This window comes from Spea bombifrons, chromosome 2, assembly GCF_027358695.1.
Source record: "Spea bombifrons isolate aSpeBom1 chromosome 2, aSpeBom1.2.pri, whole genome shotgun sequence".
Classification (NCBI taxonomy): Eukaryota; Metazoa; Chordata; class Amphibia; order Anura; family Pelobatidae; genus Spea; species Spea bombifrons.
In genome coordinates this window covers 34,795,317-34,811,311 of record NC_071088.1, presented here as the reverse complement: position 1 = coordinate 34,811,311, position 15,995 = coordinate 34,795,317, and the positions used below count along the sequence as shown (strand labels likewise).

The window sequence follows — 15,995 nt, the reverse complement described above, 5'->3', positions numbered from 1 at the left end:
GGTGTATTTTCTTTTACACCTTTTTTTTTTTACACCAAGTTGTTGTAGGTAAAACGTGTGCCATACATTACGAAGAGCCAGTTTAAATAGTCAATTTCAGCATAACACAAGATGTTTCTTAAATAGCCACCGTACAATAATTGATTTTGCATTCAATGTCAGCGTAACATGTATAATTCAGAAATATAGGAGAATTATAAGGTATCTGAATTCTTAGCAAGGCTTAAACTAATGGTCTCATCGGGTAATGCTAATTTGTCTATGTATTACGTTGGTAAGTAGGATCAAAGAATTTTAACTCTGCTAGTGGAATTCCATTTTATTTTCCAAATGTGTGCGTTCACAACACACGCAGCTCTGTAGAGCCACAAATTATTACGCTTGTTATCTGCACCGTGATTTTACCCTCCGTCAGCCTCAATATATGGTAGTATATCCTAGCTATGGCTTATAGTATAAATTCACAAAAGATATTGAACCAGGTCTGTTGCAAAACTGATTATTCATTACTACTTAGTGTCAAATGAATACAGATACTGAGAACTGATTTATTGCTTTATGATCAGACAAATGTAGTTGCCAATTATGACGGGAGTAAGAATCACGGTATAGATTGTCAAAAAATATCCTTGCAACTAGCAAAGTCCACCTATAGAGATTGTGAGGAGAAAAAACAACTAAAAACGGACACAAAACACCTTCTGTCTTTATAGCTTTATAGGTTGCGTAACTTATACGTTGCATTGTGAGACTAAATAGAAAATCAAAACTGAAAAATAACGGTGGCCACGCAGCTAGTAAACAACTAAATGGATGGAAGGTGTATACACCCTTTACAGATATGCCTTCTTGATGCAAACTTTTCCTCTGATTCTCATACAATGTGCAGCATAGGAATAAAATCAAGCAGGGTGCCGAGTTGTATATCTGTAGAGCCATTAGTAGCAGAAAAGGGCATGTGGATACGCCATAGATGTCTGGTCAGATCTCAATAGTGTGTATAGTTCTGCAGACACCGTCACCATCTGTAGACATTCTGGAGAGAATTCAGAAAAGGGACTGCTAATCTTTTGTCCTGCAAGCCATGCACCCCTTGTCACGAAAGAGTAAAATTTGGGAGATGAGAAGGGAATAATGTGAAACGTTTAAATACATAATGGGGATCAGCAAAGTACAAGCAGCGACTGAAGTCTCATGTAAATAGATTTACTGGTTTTAGTTTGTAGAGGGTGTAGTAATAGGAACGCTGTATGGTTCTTACCTGCCGTCAAATTCTATGTCTTTCTTTATTATACCGTATTGGCTCGGTTATAGGCCGCACCCGAATATAGGCCGCACCCTAAAAGTAAGGTGCTTTTCTAAGTAAGGTGCTAAAAAAAACAAAAAAAAAAAAAAAAAAGTAGATCTGATACCACTCTGCCCTCTTCCCCCGAGATATGCTGCCACTCTGCCCCCAAGATGTGCCCCCCCACAACTTACCAAAGCAGACTCACGTGTGTCTTGCGGGGCATATACAACTTCCGGTGCCGGCACTTCCCCGAATATAGGCCGCACCCCGACTTTAAAGATTTAAAGTGGGGGGGGGAATTGCGGCCTATATTTGAGCAAATACGGTAATTAGATACAACATTCTATCCAGTAAGTCGAAATATTTATTACACAAACTTACGTTGATGTGTATTTATAATCTTTGGGCATTCTGAGATCAGTCAACCAAAATCATCTGTAAATCAGTAGCAGTCCAGAAAATCAGACCAGTGGCTTTTGTTCCCGTGTACGTTGTATCACATTAATAAAACTAAAGATAAATGGGGAAAAATGCCACAATGGTAGGGCAAGCAGAGGAATACACATTAAAATACCCACGCCACTTGAATACCTGGGTGGAGGGGGCTTTGATCTGGATTCACGAGATTTAAAGCAGAAGAGGGACATGAAGATCATTGCTGGTATCTGCTTACGGACATCGCCAGCATAACGGTATTGCTGTTATAGCGAGTGCTCTGAGCTGCATGACCTCTTATAAGAGCGTGTTAAATGTATCTACAAAATACAAGAAAACCAGAAAAGTGGCTTTTGGAGCTAAAATGAGTGTCCCTTTTATCTTTTTTTTTTTTTCCTCTTGAAGGTAAAATAATTGACAAAAAAAGGTTACAAAATGATGAGAATAAAAGTTCTTATATCTTTCCTACCGAATAGTGAATATTACAGCTTTTCTTTGTCCTTTTTGTGTCTGTTCCCTGTGGTCAGTAAATTCTCTATATCCACTCCCAGTGCAGAAACCAAATACGATTAAGTGAAAACCATACCCTAATAATCTCTTTAGACAGACACACCAAAGGACCCATGCCATTATTATACAAAATAATTAAGCTCACAGGATTACAATGCTGAAATAATTATTTCCCCTTTTAGCCCTGAACTTGACAATATATGGTATTTACTGTGATAAATTGCCCAGATTTTCTCTGTTGGCTTAAAAAAAATAAATAAAAAATAAAAATACCTAAATTAACAGAGCCTATATAAAATCAAACTAAATTATATCTGTGATATATAATGTGTATGGGGTTATCTATGTATGCAATCTGGCTTTCACAGTAGATGAAGGAAGTGTTCGTTACAGCATTTTTGTTAGGGGTCCCTTTGAAAACATTATTCTCCCCCTTGAGCATACGATACAGTGCTGTACACAACAATGTAGGTTAGCGTTGACTAAAATCTGGTTTTTAGCTCATTTGTTGATTATTTAACCCAAAAGACAGTAGTGCACCATTATCAGTAGCCAAGATTAATGGCACTTTATATATATATATATTTTTTTTCTCCCTTTAAGAGAAATTTGCAATCTGCATACAGATTTTAGCCACCAGCATTTTCCACTACAAAATGAAGCAGTCTCCTGTCAAGGCCAGGTTAAAAAGCTTGGGGACCCTCGAGCCATTCTTTTTTTTTTCCCCCCCCACCAACACAAAATGAAACACAATGTAAAATTACGCTTATTGTGGATTCCTTCATTATGTCACACCATGTTTAGATTAAGCATTGGCATCTCATGTACCACCTAATGTAAAGCCTGACCACTGCCTATGTGCAAACCATGGATATACTGCATATATATACACTTCTAACAGTATAAGTCACATGCACAACAAAAAATGGGAGTAAATAATATACAAATAAAATAAATCGCTGACGTCCGTCATTTCCAAATTATGCCAATTATAATTACAAATCAAATATTTTTGTGGGTGTGTTTCACAAATGACCAGATGTGATAAATGTTTGAAAAATCTAAATCCGCCTAACACGATTTCGTAAGGCAACAGAAAAGGGCTTCTTTGCTCATGCTTTAGGTCCGTGCCGGCCAACTTGTGACGAGGAGAGCATTGGCTGGTGCCCAGGCCCACTTAAAAACCCAGACCTCCCTTCATCCCCCCCATAGAGAATATAACATAAAATCAACATTTCTCAATAAAGCCCAACGCTTTTCCAGGTGACTGCAGAAATATTAATGAACAGGGAAAAAAAACGGGTGTTTTTCACAGTAAACGCCATCTAGCTGAGTCTTTTTTCTAGTGCGTCAGTCTTGTTACTCCCTGCATTTATACTGTTCTTTACCTGTCTACCTAAAGAAAACCTTATTTTGCAGGAAAAAATGGAATATTTGAAGCACATATTTCAGTTGAAGCACATTGTATTGTTATACCTTTTAGAGAGGAGGCTGCTTATGGAGGAACGTTTGCCACACATCCCCCAGCTTTCCATGATGCTGTGCTTTCCGTATGGGCAATAAATACAGTTATCTAGTTAGTAACGTTGCTGTTATTTTTGTAACATTTCTTCATTTTTTCCCCCTCTTTAATTTACAGATTTGAAGAGAGAAGCGAGTATATGTCACATGCTAAAACATCCACACATTGTCGAGCTCCTGGAGACGTACAGCTCAGATGGAATGCTCTACATGGTCTTCGAATTGTAAGTGCTTCCCTCCGTGGTAAAGTCTGCTGTTGCAATTGGCATTGTGCAGTGTCTGTTTTCACGCAAGAATAATTGCATGTAGAAAACATTGTGATGTAGGGTACCGTGTGTTCGCATGGTCACACAGTCATGATGTTTGAAAACTATGTACAGTAAGTAACATGAAAATCTCAGCTCAAATGAAAAAAACATGGCTGGTTGAAGGAAATTCCAGTAACTCATGTTGCGTCAAGTCCAACCTGTTCAGACTGTTCAGATTAAACATGATATATCGTCTTGATAGGTTTTTCTATTAGTGGTGATAATCACTAAACGAATCATCCCGTGCAAGAGTGCAAACTAATAGCAGTGTTAAAGAACACTGCAGTACATGAATACACATGAACAACTTCAGTCCTATTTTGAGTATGTTGGCTAGAACCGTTGCGGTTATGAGAAAATCTTATTCATTCCTACTGGAAGTAGACAATTATGCTAAACAGCAGAGGGTGCTGTTGTACTAAGTGTAGTAAGTGCTTGATGACCCTTTCCCTAGCTGAAAATAATGTGGCAATCGTATATTGAAGTAGTAGCAAAGATAAACTCTTAGATGGACACTTTCCCTGAGATTCTTCATATATTATCCATTTAATATATAGCATATATTCTATTGCAAAAAATGCAGAAATAATGCTAACTTTCCTTCTGAGATCAAGTAATTATAAGGAGGTAAATGTGTTCTTCATAGTTCTTCATTTTTCTTAATTTGTGACTTATTCCACCGTTTGAGATGCTCAGATATTAAATCACAGCAAAAAAGTGTCTGCGCCAGTCTGTATGACTCTGAGCATGTGCTTGGGATGAGTTTAAAAAAATCTGGGTCAGACCTGAGTATCTCTAGATGTGGATTCATTTTAAATAAATACATTTTTAAATAAACGCATATCTTGATGAATACACAGGGACAACTTGCTTAAACGTGCAAGTGGGGGAGGGATTGTCTGCAAATTCAGTTTGCTGAGTTCCTTTCTGTTTAGCGAGAACAAAAACTGCAATTTGGGGAACTGTATCTTGTCAAATATAAGCCGATTTTGCTAAACTTCATGTGCATCCTACAAATATATCTGGCTTCTTCTAACGAACCCAAGGTTATTTTTATGTGTATGATCTGCAAAAATTTAAGAACATATTAATGTAAATAGTAAAAAGAGTAAATGCCACACTTAACTTTTGCAACAATAAGCTAAGTTTGTGCCACATTCCTTTAGGAATATTTTATGGCATTGAACACAGAATGAAACCATTCATATTTGCTGTTTTTTACTTTTTTATTTATTTTTTTATTAACTAAAGTTCAGTTTCTTTATATGAGTTCTATTACTTTCCTGGCCAGTGCATTCTGATTCAAGGTAGTCCATTGTCATTGTTTTTGTTTAGTTTTGTTTTTGTCTTGTTCTGACCTTGTACTTTCACGTTTTGATGTAATGTTAACAGCTTGCTTCTATTGTGTTTATGGTAGGGCAGCTCTAAAAATCAGAACAATGAAGCTAAAGAGACTAAGATTATTTTAGGGCTTTAACTCAAGGACTACATAATTCTAAAGAGAAGAGATCAGGTGTGTTCAGGCTTTTACCATTAGTTACTAACTAATGGTGAGAACCCAAAGTGATTATATACCGATCAGCCATAACATTATGACCACTGACAGGTGAAGTGAATAACACAGATAATCTTGTTATCATGGCACCTGTCAGTGGATGCGATATATTGGGCAGCAAGTGAGTATTTCATCCTCAAAGTTGATCGGGAAAAATGGGCAAGCATAAGGATCTGCAACTCTCATGGGGTGTTGCCAGTCAGTACCTATCAAAAGTGGTACAAGAAAGGAAAATCAGGGAACCGGCAACACCGCTTGGGTGCCATGGGTGGCCAAGGTTCATTGATGCGCATCGGCGGAATAAAGGCTGGCCCATGTGGTCAAATCCAACAGACGAGCTACTGTAGCTCAAATTGCTGAAAAAGTTAATGCTGGTTTTGATAGGTCTTAGAACACACAGTGGATCACGTTTTTTTGGCGGATGGATCTGCATAGCCACAGACCAGTCAGTGCCCATGCTGACCCCTGTCCACTGCCGAAAGCACCTACAATAGGCACGTGAGCATAAGCACTGGACCATGGAGAAATGGAAGAAGGCGGCCTGGTCTGATGAATCCTGTTTTCTTTAATGTCATGTACGCTTACCAGCTTCTCAAGAATATTTTTTTCACTTATCCATCCCATCATCAGTTGCAGGGAGGCTCCTACCACGACATAAGGGGCATTAGAGACAGAAACATTCATATGTCTGTACTTAATAGTCAACGCACAGGTTTACTTGGGCTGGCTGTGATGCTTTAAAACTAAATAAGATATCTGTGCTGTTCATATTAAGCAATTCAAATTGTATTTTTATTAGAATCCCCCCCCCCCCCAAAAAAAAGCAGTGTAACTAAATGCTTCTTACATCCAGCTACAAATAGATACTGGTGATTCAATCTGGCTGGTGAGATAAAATATATATATTCTGGGCTACTTTGTATATGTGATAAGGAGATCTCCCTGAGAAACCCTCAAAAGATTAATGTTATAAAGTCCTCTGATGTTTGTCACGTGCAGGGAGACATGTTCAGTTGTGAGCGAGCTGATGAATGAGTAAAGAGCTAGAAGTATTTGGAAGTATTATACAGAATCCCCATGCGTTTTCAAAAGGGACGCCATAAAAATTTTAAACGGACCTCCCAGCTATCATTTGCATGAAACTGTATGATGACCGGAGTGTCTCTTTAATGAATCTGAAAATACACCGTTGATCACAGTTAATTTCTGTAGGTGTGTAAATTTCCACCTGTAGTGTATTATGCAGCTTTTCTCTCATAACATCTGTGATCTTGTCATGTTTCTCTAGCATATTATAAGCTGAAAGGTTTGCCCTGCTTTTTGTTTCTGAAATTGTGGCCTTTCTTACTCATCTTTCCACGCCGACTAAGTGCTTCTGATTACTTCAGAGGAAGTCCTGTCGGCTCCGATTATGTGTGCTTTTTGGTGAAGTGAATTACTGTAAAACTAGAACGTGAATATCAATTGGAATCTTCTTTAATGTGTCTCTGAATTTACCACTGTGATACAGACTTCTAAATGCGTGGAGCGTGCGTGGAGAATTTGATTGTTCCAAAGAAAGTAACAATCATGGGTGCAAATTATCCCTTTTAAAGCCCTTTAAAATCCTCTTACAGTCTGGTACACTAAATCTGTGTATGTTTCAGGATGTAATAAGTAATACTATATATATATGTGTGTGTGTGTATATATATATATTATATATATTATAATTTTCTATTGTGTACATCATCACACATAGTCATCGTTAATTCCTTGTCTGTTTGATTCTGGTAGCTTATTGAAAGTCTGAAGTAATGAAAATGTCAGAACAGAATATTGATTATGCATGCTAGTTTTGCAATATTTTGTACCCAGATTTCAAATGTATACGGTGTGGTGGTGTTTTCTTCTATGAAGACTCGTTGTTCAGGTAGGTCATGTTTTCAGCTTCACGGCAGACACTGATTCCTTTCCGTCTTTAATTACAGTATGGATGGAGCCGACCTGTGTTTTGAGATTGTGAAGAGAGCAGACGCTGGTTTTGTCTACAGTGAAGCGGTTGCCAGGTACGTAGTAATACCAGCATAATGAAATGGTGCTTGCGTTTCAGCACTGAGCCAGCCAGTGTAATCTAATTTTGGTTTCTAACATGTTGAAATAGAAAAATATGCTAATGTTTGATCATTAGTTTACAGAAGTGCTGAGCATTTCATGACCCTTTTTATTTTTCTTCATTTCCTCCTAATTTATGTGATTAGATTACTGAAGCTCACTTTCTAGAGCTTCCAGAGTGTTCATTACCACATTAGCATTCTGTGGCTGCTTTAAAACCGAAACTGCTTAGGGCTTGGTGTGTTTAAGAGGAGTAATAAACTGTTTTCACTTCCATTTATAGGTATAACCCTGGGTTTGAGCTTGGATGGTTCTTGAATATCTTTATATTGTTTGCCTATACTACTTCTACTACTCCTTTTACAAAGTAGCCTTTTCTTGCATTAGCCTTAATCGTCCCCTTTCTTGCCCAAGCATGCACTCTAATTCTTGTGCTTCTCTTGGACTCTGTTTAATCCCTTTACACATTTTAAGGCTTTAATCATCTCTCTGTTCTCTCCTCTAAGGTCTACATATGTACTGCCATCAGATTATTTACTCTAAAGCGGCAATAGCGAACCTATGGCACATGTGCCACAACAGGCATGCCAAGGCCTTTGTGGTGGCATGCTGGATTGACCACTGGAGGAGTAGGGCCAGTTGGGTAGATCCTGGATCTCCCTTTAACCTGCCCAAAATAAAAGGGATCATGGGGTCTGTTCAAATAGACCTCTGTTTCACTGCTCCCTCGCAAAGCGAGTCTCATATCCTGATGTTCAGAGCCATGATATGATGTCATCAAGACCTCTCACTCCCACTACAGAACTTCAGATGGGGAGATAGGGGAAATATAACACAATTATGGAGAGATATAGAAGAGCGGTATATAAATTTATACTTAGATCTGGGCTCGCCATGGCAACTGAAAATAACTTCCTGGCACCTGGGTGGTATGCCTGGTATTGGTGTAAGGGTGACAGTCACCGTGTGCCCTGGCATAATCATGGGAGGCAGCAGCGGACAGCCAGTTTTGGCTGGCTTCTAGATCCAAATCAAATTTGTCCACCCACGACTTAAACAGGATGGGTGAAAGGTGTTTGGTTGCATCTCAGATGGAACTCATGTGCTGCAACTGTCTTTTCTTTAAGATAGGGGAAAAGGAGGGGGTTTTTTACACCAAAAGTAATGCCACGTTATTATATATATATATATATATATATATATATATATATATATATATATATATAGCTCAATTGCTTATGTATGTGTCTGCCAAAGCTGCATGCCTGTGTGTATGGATTTGCTTGTGAGCATATGCTTGTGCAAGTATATTATGTGCTGTGTTGGCACTTCAGGGTCCTCAACTTGGTTCAATGCAGAAAATTGGGCACTTAGGCCCAAAAACATTCACCATCACTGATCTAAGGAGAGGTATTTTGGAAAGTGTGACTGCTGTAAATGAACTCTTGTAAGATCCATTAATCATGAGCTTTAACTCATCGGAATCTAACGTTTTATAATTTCGTAAAGCAATGTATTTGGAAATACACACATTAAGCGATATATAGTAAGTGAGCGCTCGACAAATCCCATGTTGCCATGGCGACAAATTTGTGCCTGGCGCCCAGGCTTTGGCAGGTTTGGGTTATGTCATTTCCCAGCGCTCGGATGCAAGCAGTGTGTGAGGACTGTGAGAGAACAGGCAGCAGACGAGCTATCCTGACCCAACAAATGTAGAGGTTAAAAAAGTGTGTGTGTGTGCGCGAGTATGTTAATGAGCGTATGTGAATGTCACTGTGTGTTAAATAGTGTTTTGGGGGAACTACGCTGCGCTGTTTTGGGTTTTAACAGCTTCCTATATGGTAGCCTCACTCATGACTCCTGCAGTGTGCCGCCCCCCCCAAAAAAAAAACAAAAAAAACCACAATGTCTAGTGCCATACTATGCTGTTGCAATACCTCTGTATTGAGTTTTTTTTTATTTTTTTGCAGTCACTACATGCGCCAGATTCTTGAAGCCCTGAGGTACTGCCATGATAACAACATCATTCACAGAGATGTAAAGGTGAGATGCCATTTTAGACATCTTAAGGAATGTATTTACTACCATTAAAGGGACACTGCCGACATTTGTATTCAGTAGCTGTGTGACCTTTTAAATTTTCCCCATGCAAATGCATAGCAAGCATTATTAGAGTATGGCCGATGCATTTGAACAGTTTGCCTGCAACCCCAGTTTCTTGAGTTATTCAGTGCACCGTATAAACAAAAACAAGTCTACAATGCTGGCTTACTTGAGAAATAAAATAATAAAAAAACCTTAAAATGAGAATACATAGCTTTAAAATGAAAATCATGGATCACATAGATAATTCAAAATATATATTTTTAACATATATTGTGAGGTTCCCGTACAAACATTTTTGGTCAGTTACCAAAATTTTGATTTAAATCTGAAAATGCCAGGGAGCCAAAAACTTTATTTTTTACTTCAAACGTATGTGTGTGTTTCCCTTTTTTCGCATGTATTCTCTGCAATAAAAAAAACTTGCATCCCATAAATATTAAACAGAAATTAGTTCTTATGTGTATATATAAACTGCCAAAATGTTGTAAGAAGTTACAAAGCAATATAAAACTGAGAAAAGGAAATACTATATGACTATATTGTCATATTGTAAAATCATAAGATGTGATAGATGTAAAGGATGTTTAGTCCCTGACAGCTGTGGGGGGTTGGGGGTTAAGTTGCTGAGAGTACCTTATGATGTGGACCGAATCGCAAGGTGCTCCACTTTAATAGGTTTGACTATATTCTTAATGTGCCTAGGTGACGTTAAGAGAGTACTGCTCCATGTAAGCATGTTGTTGCACACTATCGCTTTACCTTGTCCAGAATGAAACATCAGGGGCTGATATGAGCAATAAACGCTAACAAGAACAGCACAAACTAATAGCAAAAGTATTGTAGGTCAGATGTTCTCCACTTACTGCTTTAACTCAGAAATTGCATTAGCTATTGAAACACTCTTACTTCCACTATTTGTCTGAGTGTTGGGCTTATTGGCTGCTGTTGAGTCAGTGTGTTCATCGGAAGCCTTGCAAAAAATCCTGTGAACGTTTCTCTTGAAGACCTCATCTAGGCACAAATACACAATTGGGTCAGTGCAACTTCTGAGTTCGGCAAGGCAAAGTAAAACGCATTTTATTTCCACTAAACTGCTCTGTAGCCTGCAGTTCCCCTGAAATGCATAGAGGAGGATTCTAGAGACGTAATAAGGGGCAAAGCAAACCACTAACAAAACTATTATTACAATAATATTTCTTTGTACTATCCTGTGAATTAGGTATTTTTTGCAGATGCTGCTATTGGCCTGTAGATCCTTTATGTGCTTAATGAAGAAGTAGTAAAACAGTAACACTATAGTAGTAAATACAAAATAGCAAGCAGATTCCACTAATGTGCCTATTATAGTAAATGAATTTCCAATTTCAACGTCTTCATTGAAGCACAAATTGTGTGGACCATCGTGCTGTGTGCTAGAGGAAAACAAAATATTTGGACACAATACAACAATCCACACGCAAATGCACAGATACTTGGCAAATCTAGGGTTGCGAAATGTTTTTAAAAGCTGCCCAACAATGATCTTCCCATATATCCGAGCAGAATTCTGCATCCTTCTCTCGTTTCTCAGTAGCGTGGCATAACGGCTGACGGCAATCCAGCAGAAAATAGTAATGCTTACACCCATACTGCTGTGGGTCAAAATGTTGGAAGCGTTGATCACCACCATACATTTTGTAGAACGGAAAGGCCAGTGGTTTGCATTCGTGTAATAGGCAACCTGAAAGGGCATGCCCATAGACACCATCACGTTCGAAATTGCCAGGTTGATCAAATAGATGTGTGTCGAGGTCTTTTTGTTTATATACCTGACAAATATCCAAAGAGTTAATAGGTTTCCACACAAGCCGGGCGCAAACATCAACGAGTAGAGAATGGGAATGCCAACAGTAGAAATCCTACTCGATTTGATACATGATGAGTTGTTCCACATGACTTCAATCGGCTGCCTAAAAATAAGTTATGATTAAGTACACAATGCTTATTGGCAATGCATGCATTGTATGCGCAGGCATAGTGTATAACGTAGCCTTCTCAAGCACAAACAGTTATTGCAGTTCTTGCAGCAGGCAAGCATTAAAAGGGACAGTACCATGAAAAAGTTACTGGCGCATGAAAGCGATTAGCAATGCAGCTGCCTTTTTATGCATATGATTATATGCATGTCAGCTAATCATGGGAACCTGTCCTGCTTTCTTTTAGCTAAAACATGTTATCTTTTTATGGGAAGATAGGTTTAGTAATAAGTTCTACAAAGAAAGGCAACTTGACCCAGTGTACTACATAGTTTAAAGTCACATGGAAATAAATAAAAAAAAATAAAAAAACAACTTCTTTAGCGTAGAATACAGTAATGTAGCTTAACATTGACAAAAACCTGGTTGTCTCATTTTTGTTTCAATAAACTTTTTTATCTGCAGATAACATTATTGTTGTGTGATATATATTGGGTCTCTTTCTCTGTACAATCACCACACTATGAGCCGATTCTTTATTGCAATGCCACTGAAGTCCATTCTTCCATAGACTTAAACTTGTCACAGTGTCTGGCTAGGTGATTAAGACTGAGACATTCTGTTTTGTTTACAACAGTCAATGTAATACGGGTTTAGGGTGTTTGTGTAGTAGATTGTGCTAAGGTAACACAGGTAGTGCCATAGAAATGGCAATTAGGCTTTTGCCTGAATAGGTTATAATATGCAAAATTAGAACTATGCAATATTTTGGCTGGATAGAAGCCTCCCCGAAGCATAAGCAGTCCATTATTACCCAAACACACAGTTATTTTATATATATATATATATATATATATATATATATATATATATATATATATATATATATATATATATATATATATATATATATATATATATATATATATATATATATATATATATATATATATATATATAATCTCAGAAATTAGAGAGAACTGACAGTGTATGTCATTACCTGTTACCGGTTTGTCTTCTCAAGTATAGTGGTAGAGTTGTAAGTGTCTGAGTGTTATACATGAACTTCCTATTTAACTTAAAGCATATATTTTCACTAGAGCCTGCCTGTTTATATATATAAAAAAGGAAGTGACGTTTAATCAGCATACCAAATACCAATCAACCTCCAGCGTAAAAGCTACTATTTAGAGAGGAAATGGTTATTTGCAATATGACATTTGTGTATTACCCTAGCAACGTTTCATAAAACCGAAGATGGTAACTGTGTTAGCTCTGTGTCATAGCCACATCTACTTCGAGGGCTTAATGTGCACTGGGGGCATTATGCTGGTGCTGCTGTTTCTCTCTGATAAACCCGAGTATATTTTTTTCTTTCAAGCTTAATGAATGCAAATAAAATCTTAGAACTGACAGATAAGAGTGTGTCCATTTTCCCCAATGTAGAGTCGCACCTTAATCAGTCCTTTGTCTTATATCGAATACAGGATAGCTTTATACCTAAATTTCAAATTCCTCGCTATATACTCACTTTTACTGGGAGGTTGTTCCATTTATCTCCCTCTCGGTAAAGCAAAACTTCCTTGTGGTAAAGCTAAGTTGCTGAAAATGTGATACACAAAGCACAAAAACCAGAGATGCGCTCTTATAGGAGTAAAAGGTTGTGGCCTGAGCAATATGGAAAGCATCAACAGATAAGAACCACTCGGCCCCTTATATAATATCTAGGAAATCCTCATGCCTATCCCATGCATGCTTATTCTCCATCACTGTATTAATGTCCACTTGTGCTATTCCATACATTCACTAGCCTCTCAGTTAAGTGATATTTTCTGATACTACTTTTAAACATTTGCAGGTCCTCTTGTTGTGGTAGTATTTCTTCTTTTGAATGAACCCACTTCCTTTCTCATGCTGATTCCCGTTAAGTATTTAAATGTTTGTCATATCACCTGTCTCATCTTTCTTCCAAGCTATAAATGTAAACATTATTTAACCTTTCTGGTATGTTTTATCCTGCAATCCCAGAACCAATTTAGTAGTTGCCCTATCTATATCCTGGAGACACAGTCTCCAGTACTGTACGCAATACTCCAAGTGAGGTCTCACCAGTGCTCTGAGCACTTTACTCTTTCTACTGCTAATACCTCTCCCTATACAACCAAGCATTCTGCCAGCATTTTCTGTTGCTCTATTGTGTCCTGAAATACTTACCCCTAAATCTCTGTTCTTGGATGTTTAGATTAGGACTGTATCAAATATTCTATACTCTGTCCTTGGGTTTATTAATGTCCTAGGAACATTATCTTGCACTTATCCACATTACACATCAGTTGCCAAAGCTCTGACCATTTTTCTATTGTACCTAAATCATTTGGCTTATCCCTCCAGGAACATCAACCCTGCAGTGTCATCAGCAAAAAAAATATACCTTATATCAAGACCTTCTGCAATATCAGTAGTAAAAATAAAGAGAATGTGTCCAAGTACTGATCCCTGGGCTACCACATTTGTAACAAGGCCTTGTTCTGAATATACTCTACTGACTACAACTCTCTGTCATCACGCAGCCACTGCCAAATCCAAACTCCGGTAGAAGTTTAAGTCTTCTATGTGACACATACCAGGAGCTGTAAATTAATTTATTTTTTTTTAAATATCAATACGCTACTTGTACTTGTTGCCCTATAACTTGCAAAAAAAAAGGGTATTTCTAAACTCGGTACAAATATTACAATCTATTTAGCAGCTTATTTCATGAGCTTTTGTAGGTGAGTAAAATGTTTTTCAAATAAGTCATTTTTTCTTCAATTTTTAGCATAGTTTATCATTATTATTCTGTTAGGTTAGGTGATATGACTCACATAATGGTATCTACAGAAAATATATATGTATGAGATAATCCCAGTAGGGAATTTAGAATATCTGCACTCCTGCACTAACTTCCCCCCTCAAAGTCATTTTAGCAGTTTCCACAATTAGTAGATTATCTAACTCTTCTACTGCCCATGGGTCTATAAATTACACCTACATGAGTTGCTGTGCAAGTACCAAATTTTAGTGTAACCCAACTGACTTGTGTTAGGTTAGATTGTATGCTATCTTTCACATGACGGGATAACGCCCTACGCTTGGTTACTGTATGTTGCAACTACTCATTCACACCTCTGAAGAAGCCACTACTAGCGAAACAGGATATGTTTTTCACCTTTGGTGTGAGCTCACAGCACCAGACAAACTTTATGCCACATCTTTTTGACTAATAACATAGAATTTTACATATTTTAACAACTTTTTATATTTCAACTCTCAACTTGTTTCGCCAAACTTAATGTGTGCGCAATACATTTCTATTCTAACCCACATCATGTATGTTTGCGTGTATGTGAAAATATCCATATATGGTAGCAGGCATCTGCAGTTTCTGTGTTCAGAATTGGCATTATTACCGTAATTCTGTTGAGGAACCATAGCACGTGGTATGTATTTTATAATATGTGTAAATAGCACTCCAGACAGTAGGTGGAGGTGTTACTGTATTAGTTCTTCTCCAAAAGATATGTTAACTTGACAGTAAAGCGTGCTCGCAGCTGTGAAACCTCAAAAAAAACAAGCAACTTGATTTTCCGGGCCTGGCTCTTAAAATCAGTTGACTCCTTAATTCATGCACCGGCATGGACATTCACCTTAGCAAATTGTTTCAGAATAAAACCCAATAGCTCTTCTGTGTCCCTGAAACCCCAGCCTGCTACTAAGGCTTTGGTACCAAGTGGAAGGGTTTTCCATCACCGTTACCCACCATACCTTATGAAATGGTACCAAGAGCAGCAAATGGAAGGGACTTATCTCATCTGCAGAATGTAGGAACCCACTGAAGAACATGGTCGCGGTGCAGAGGCTTTACAATTATCTTTCACATTAAAAGTAAATAACTCCTAAATCTCAAGAAGGTAGAAAGAGAATGTAGGCTATAATGTTCCAACCCAACCCTTTTCATTAGTATGTGGGCATTGAAGCATATGGTACTACAATACAGTGTAGTTACTGAGATTACTGAGCAATTTTTTTTTTCTATCCCTTCTCTTCTGGATCATTTGCATGTGTTTTATATTCAAGTAAACCCACTTTTTAGGTCAATCTATGTAGTGTATGTATATAGTCAGATAAATAAAGCTTTTTGCTATCGTAGGGGTGACGAAATGTTTTCAAAGGACATCCCCTCC

At 37.8% G+C, this 15,995-nt stretch overlaps 1 protein-coding gene across 3 annotated transcripts in view; it reads left to right on the top strand.

Annotated features, from left to right (window-relative positions):
• CASK (calcium/calmodulin dependent serine protein kinase) overlaps positions 1-15,995 on the top strand; it is a 117,072-nt gene that overhangs the window by 24,615 nt on the left and 76,462 nt on the right. For all 3 annotated transcript variants that reach the window (XM_053457449.1, XM_053457448.1, XM_053457447.1), the window contains exons 3-5: positions 3,873-3,978; positions 7,588-7,665; positions 9,682-9,754. In XM_053457449.1, coding sequence (XP_053313424.1) covers positions 3,873-3,978; positions 7,588-7,665; positions 9,682-9,754 — 257 coding nt within the window. The remainder of the gene's footprint in view (positions 1-3,872; positions 3,979-7,587; positions 7,666-9,681; positions 9,755-15,995) is intronic.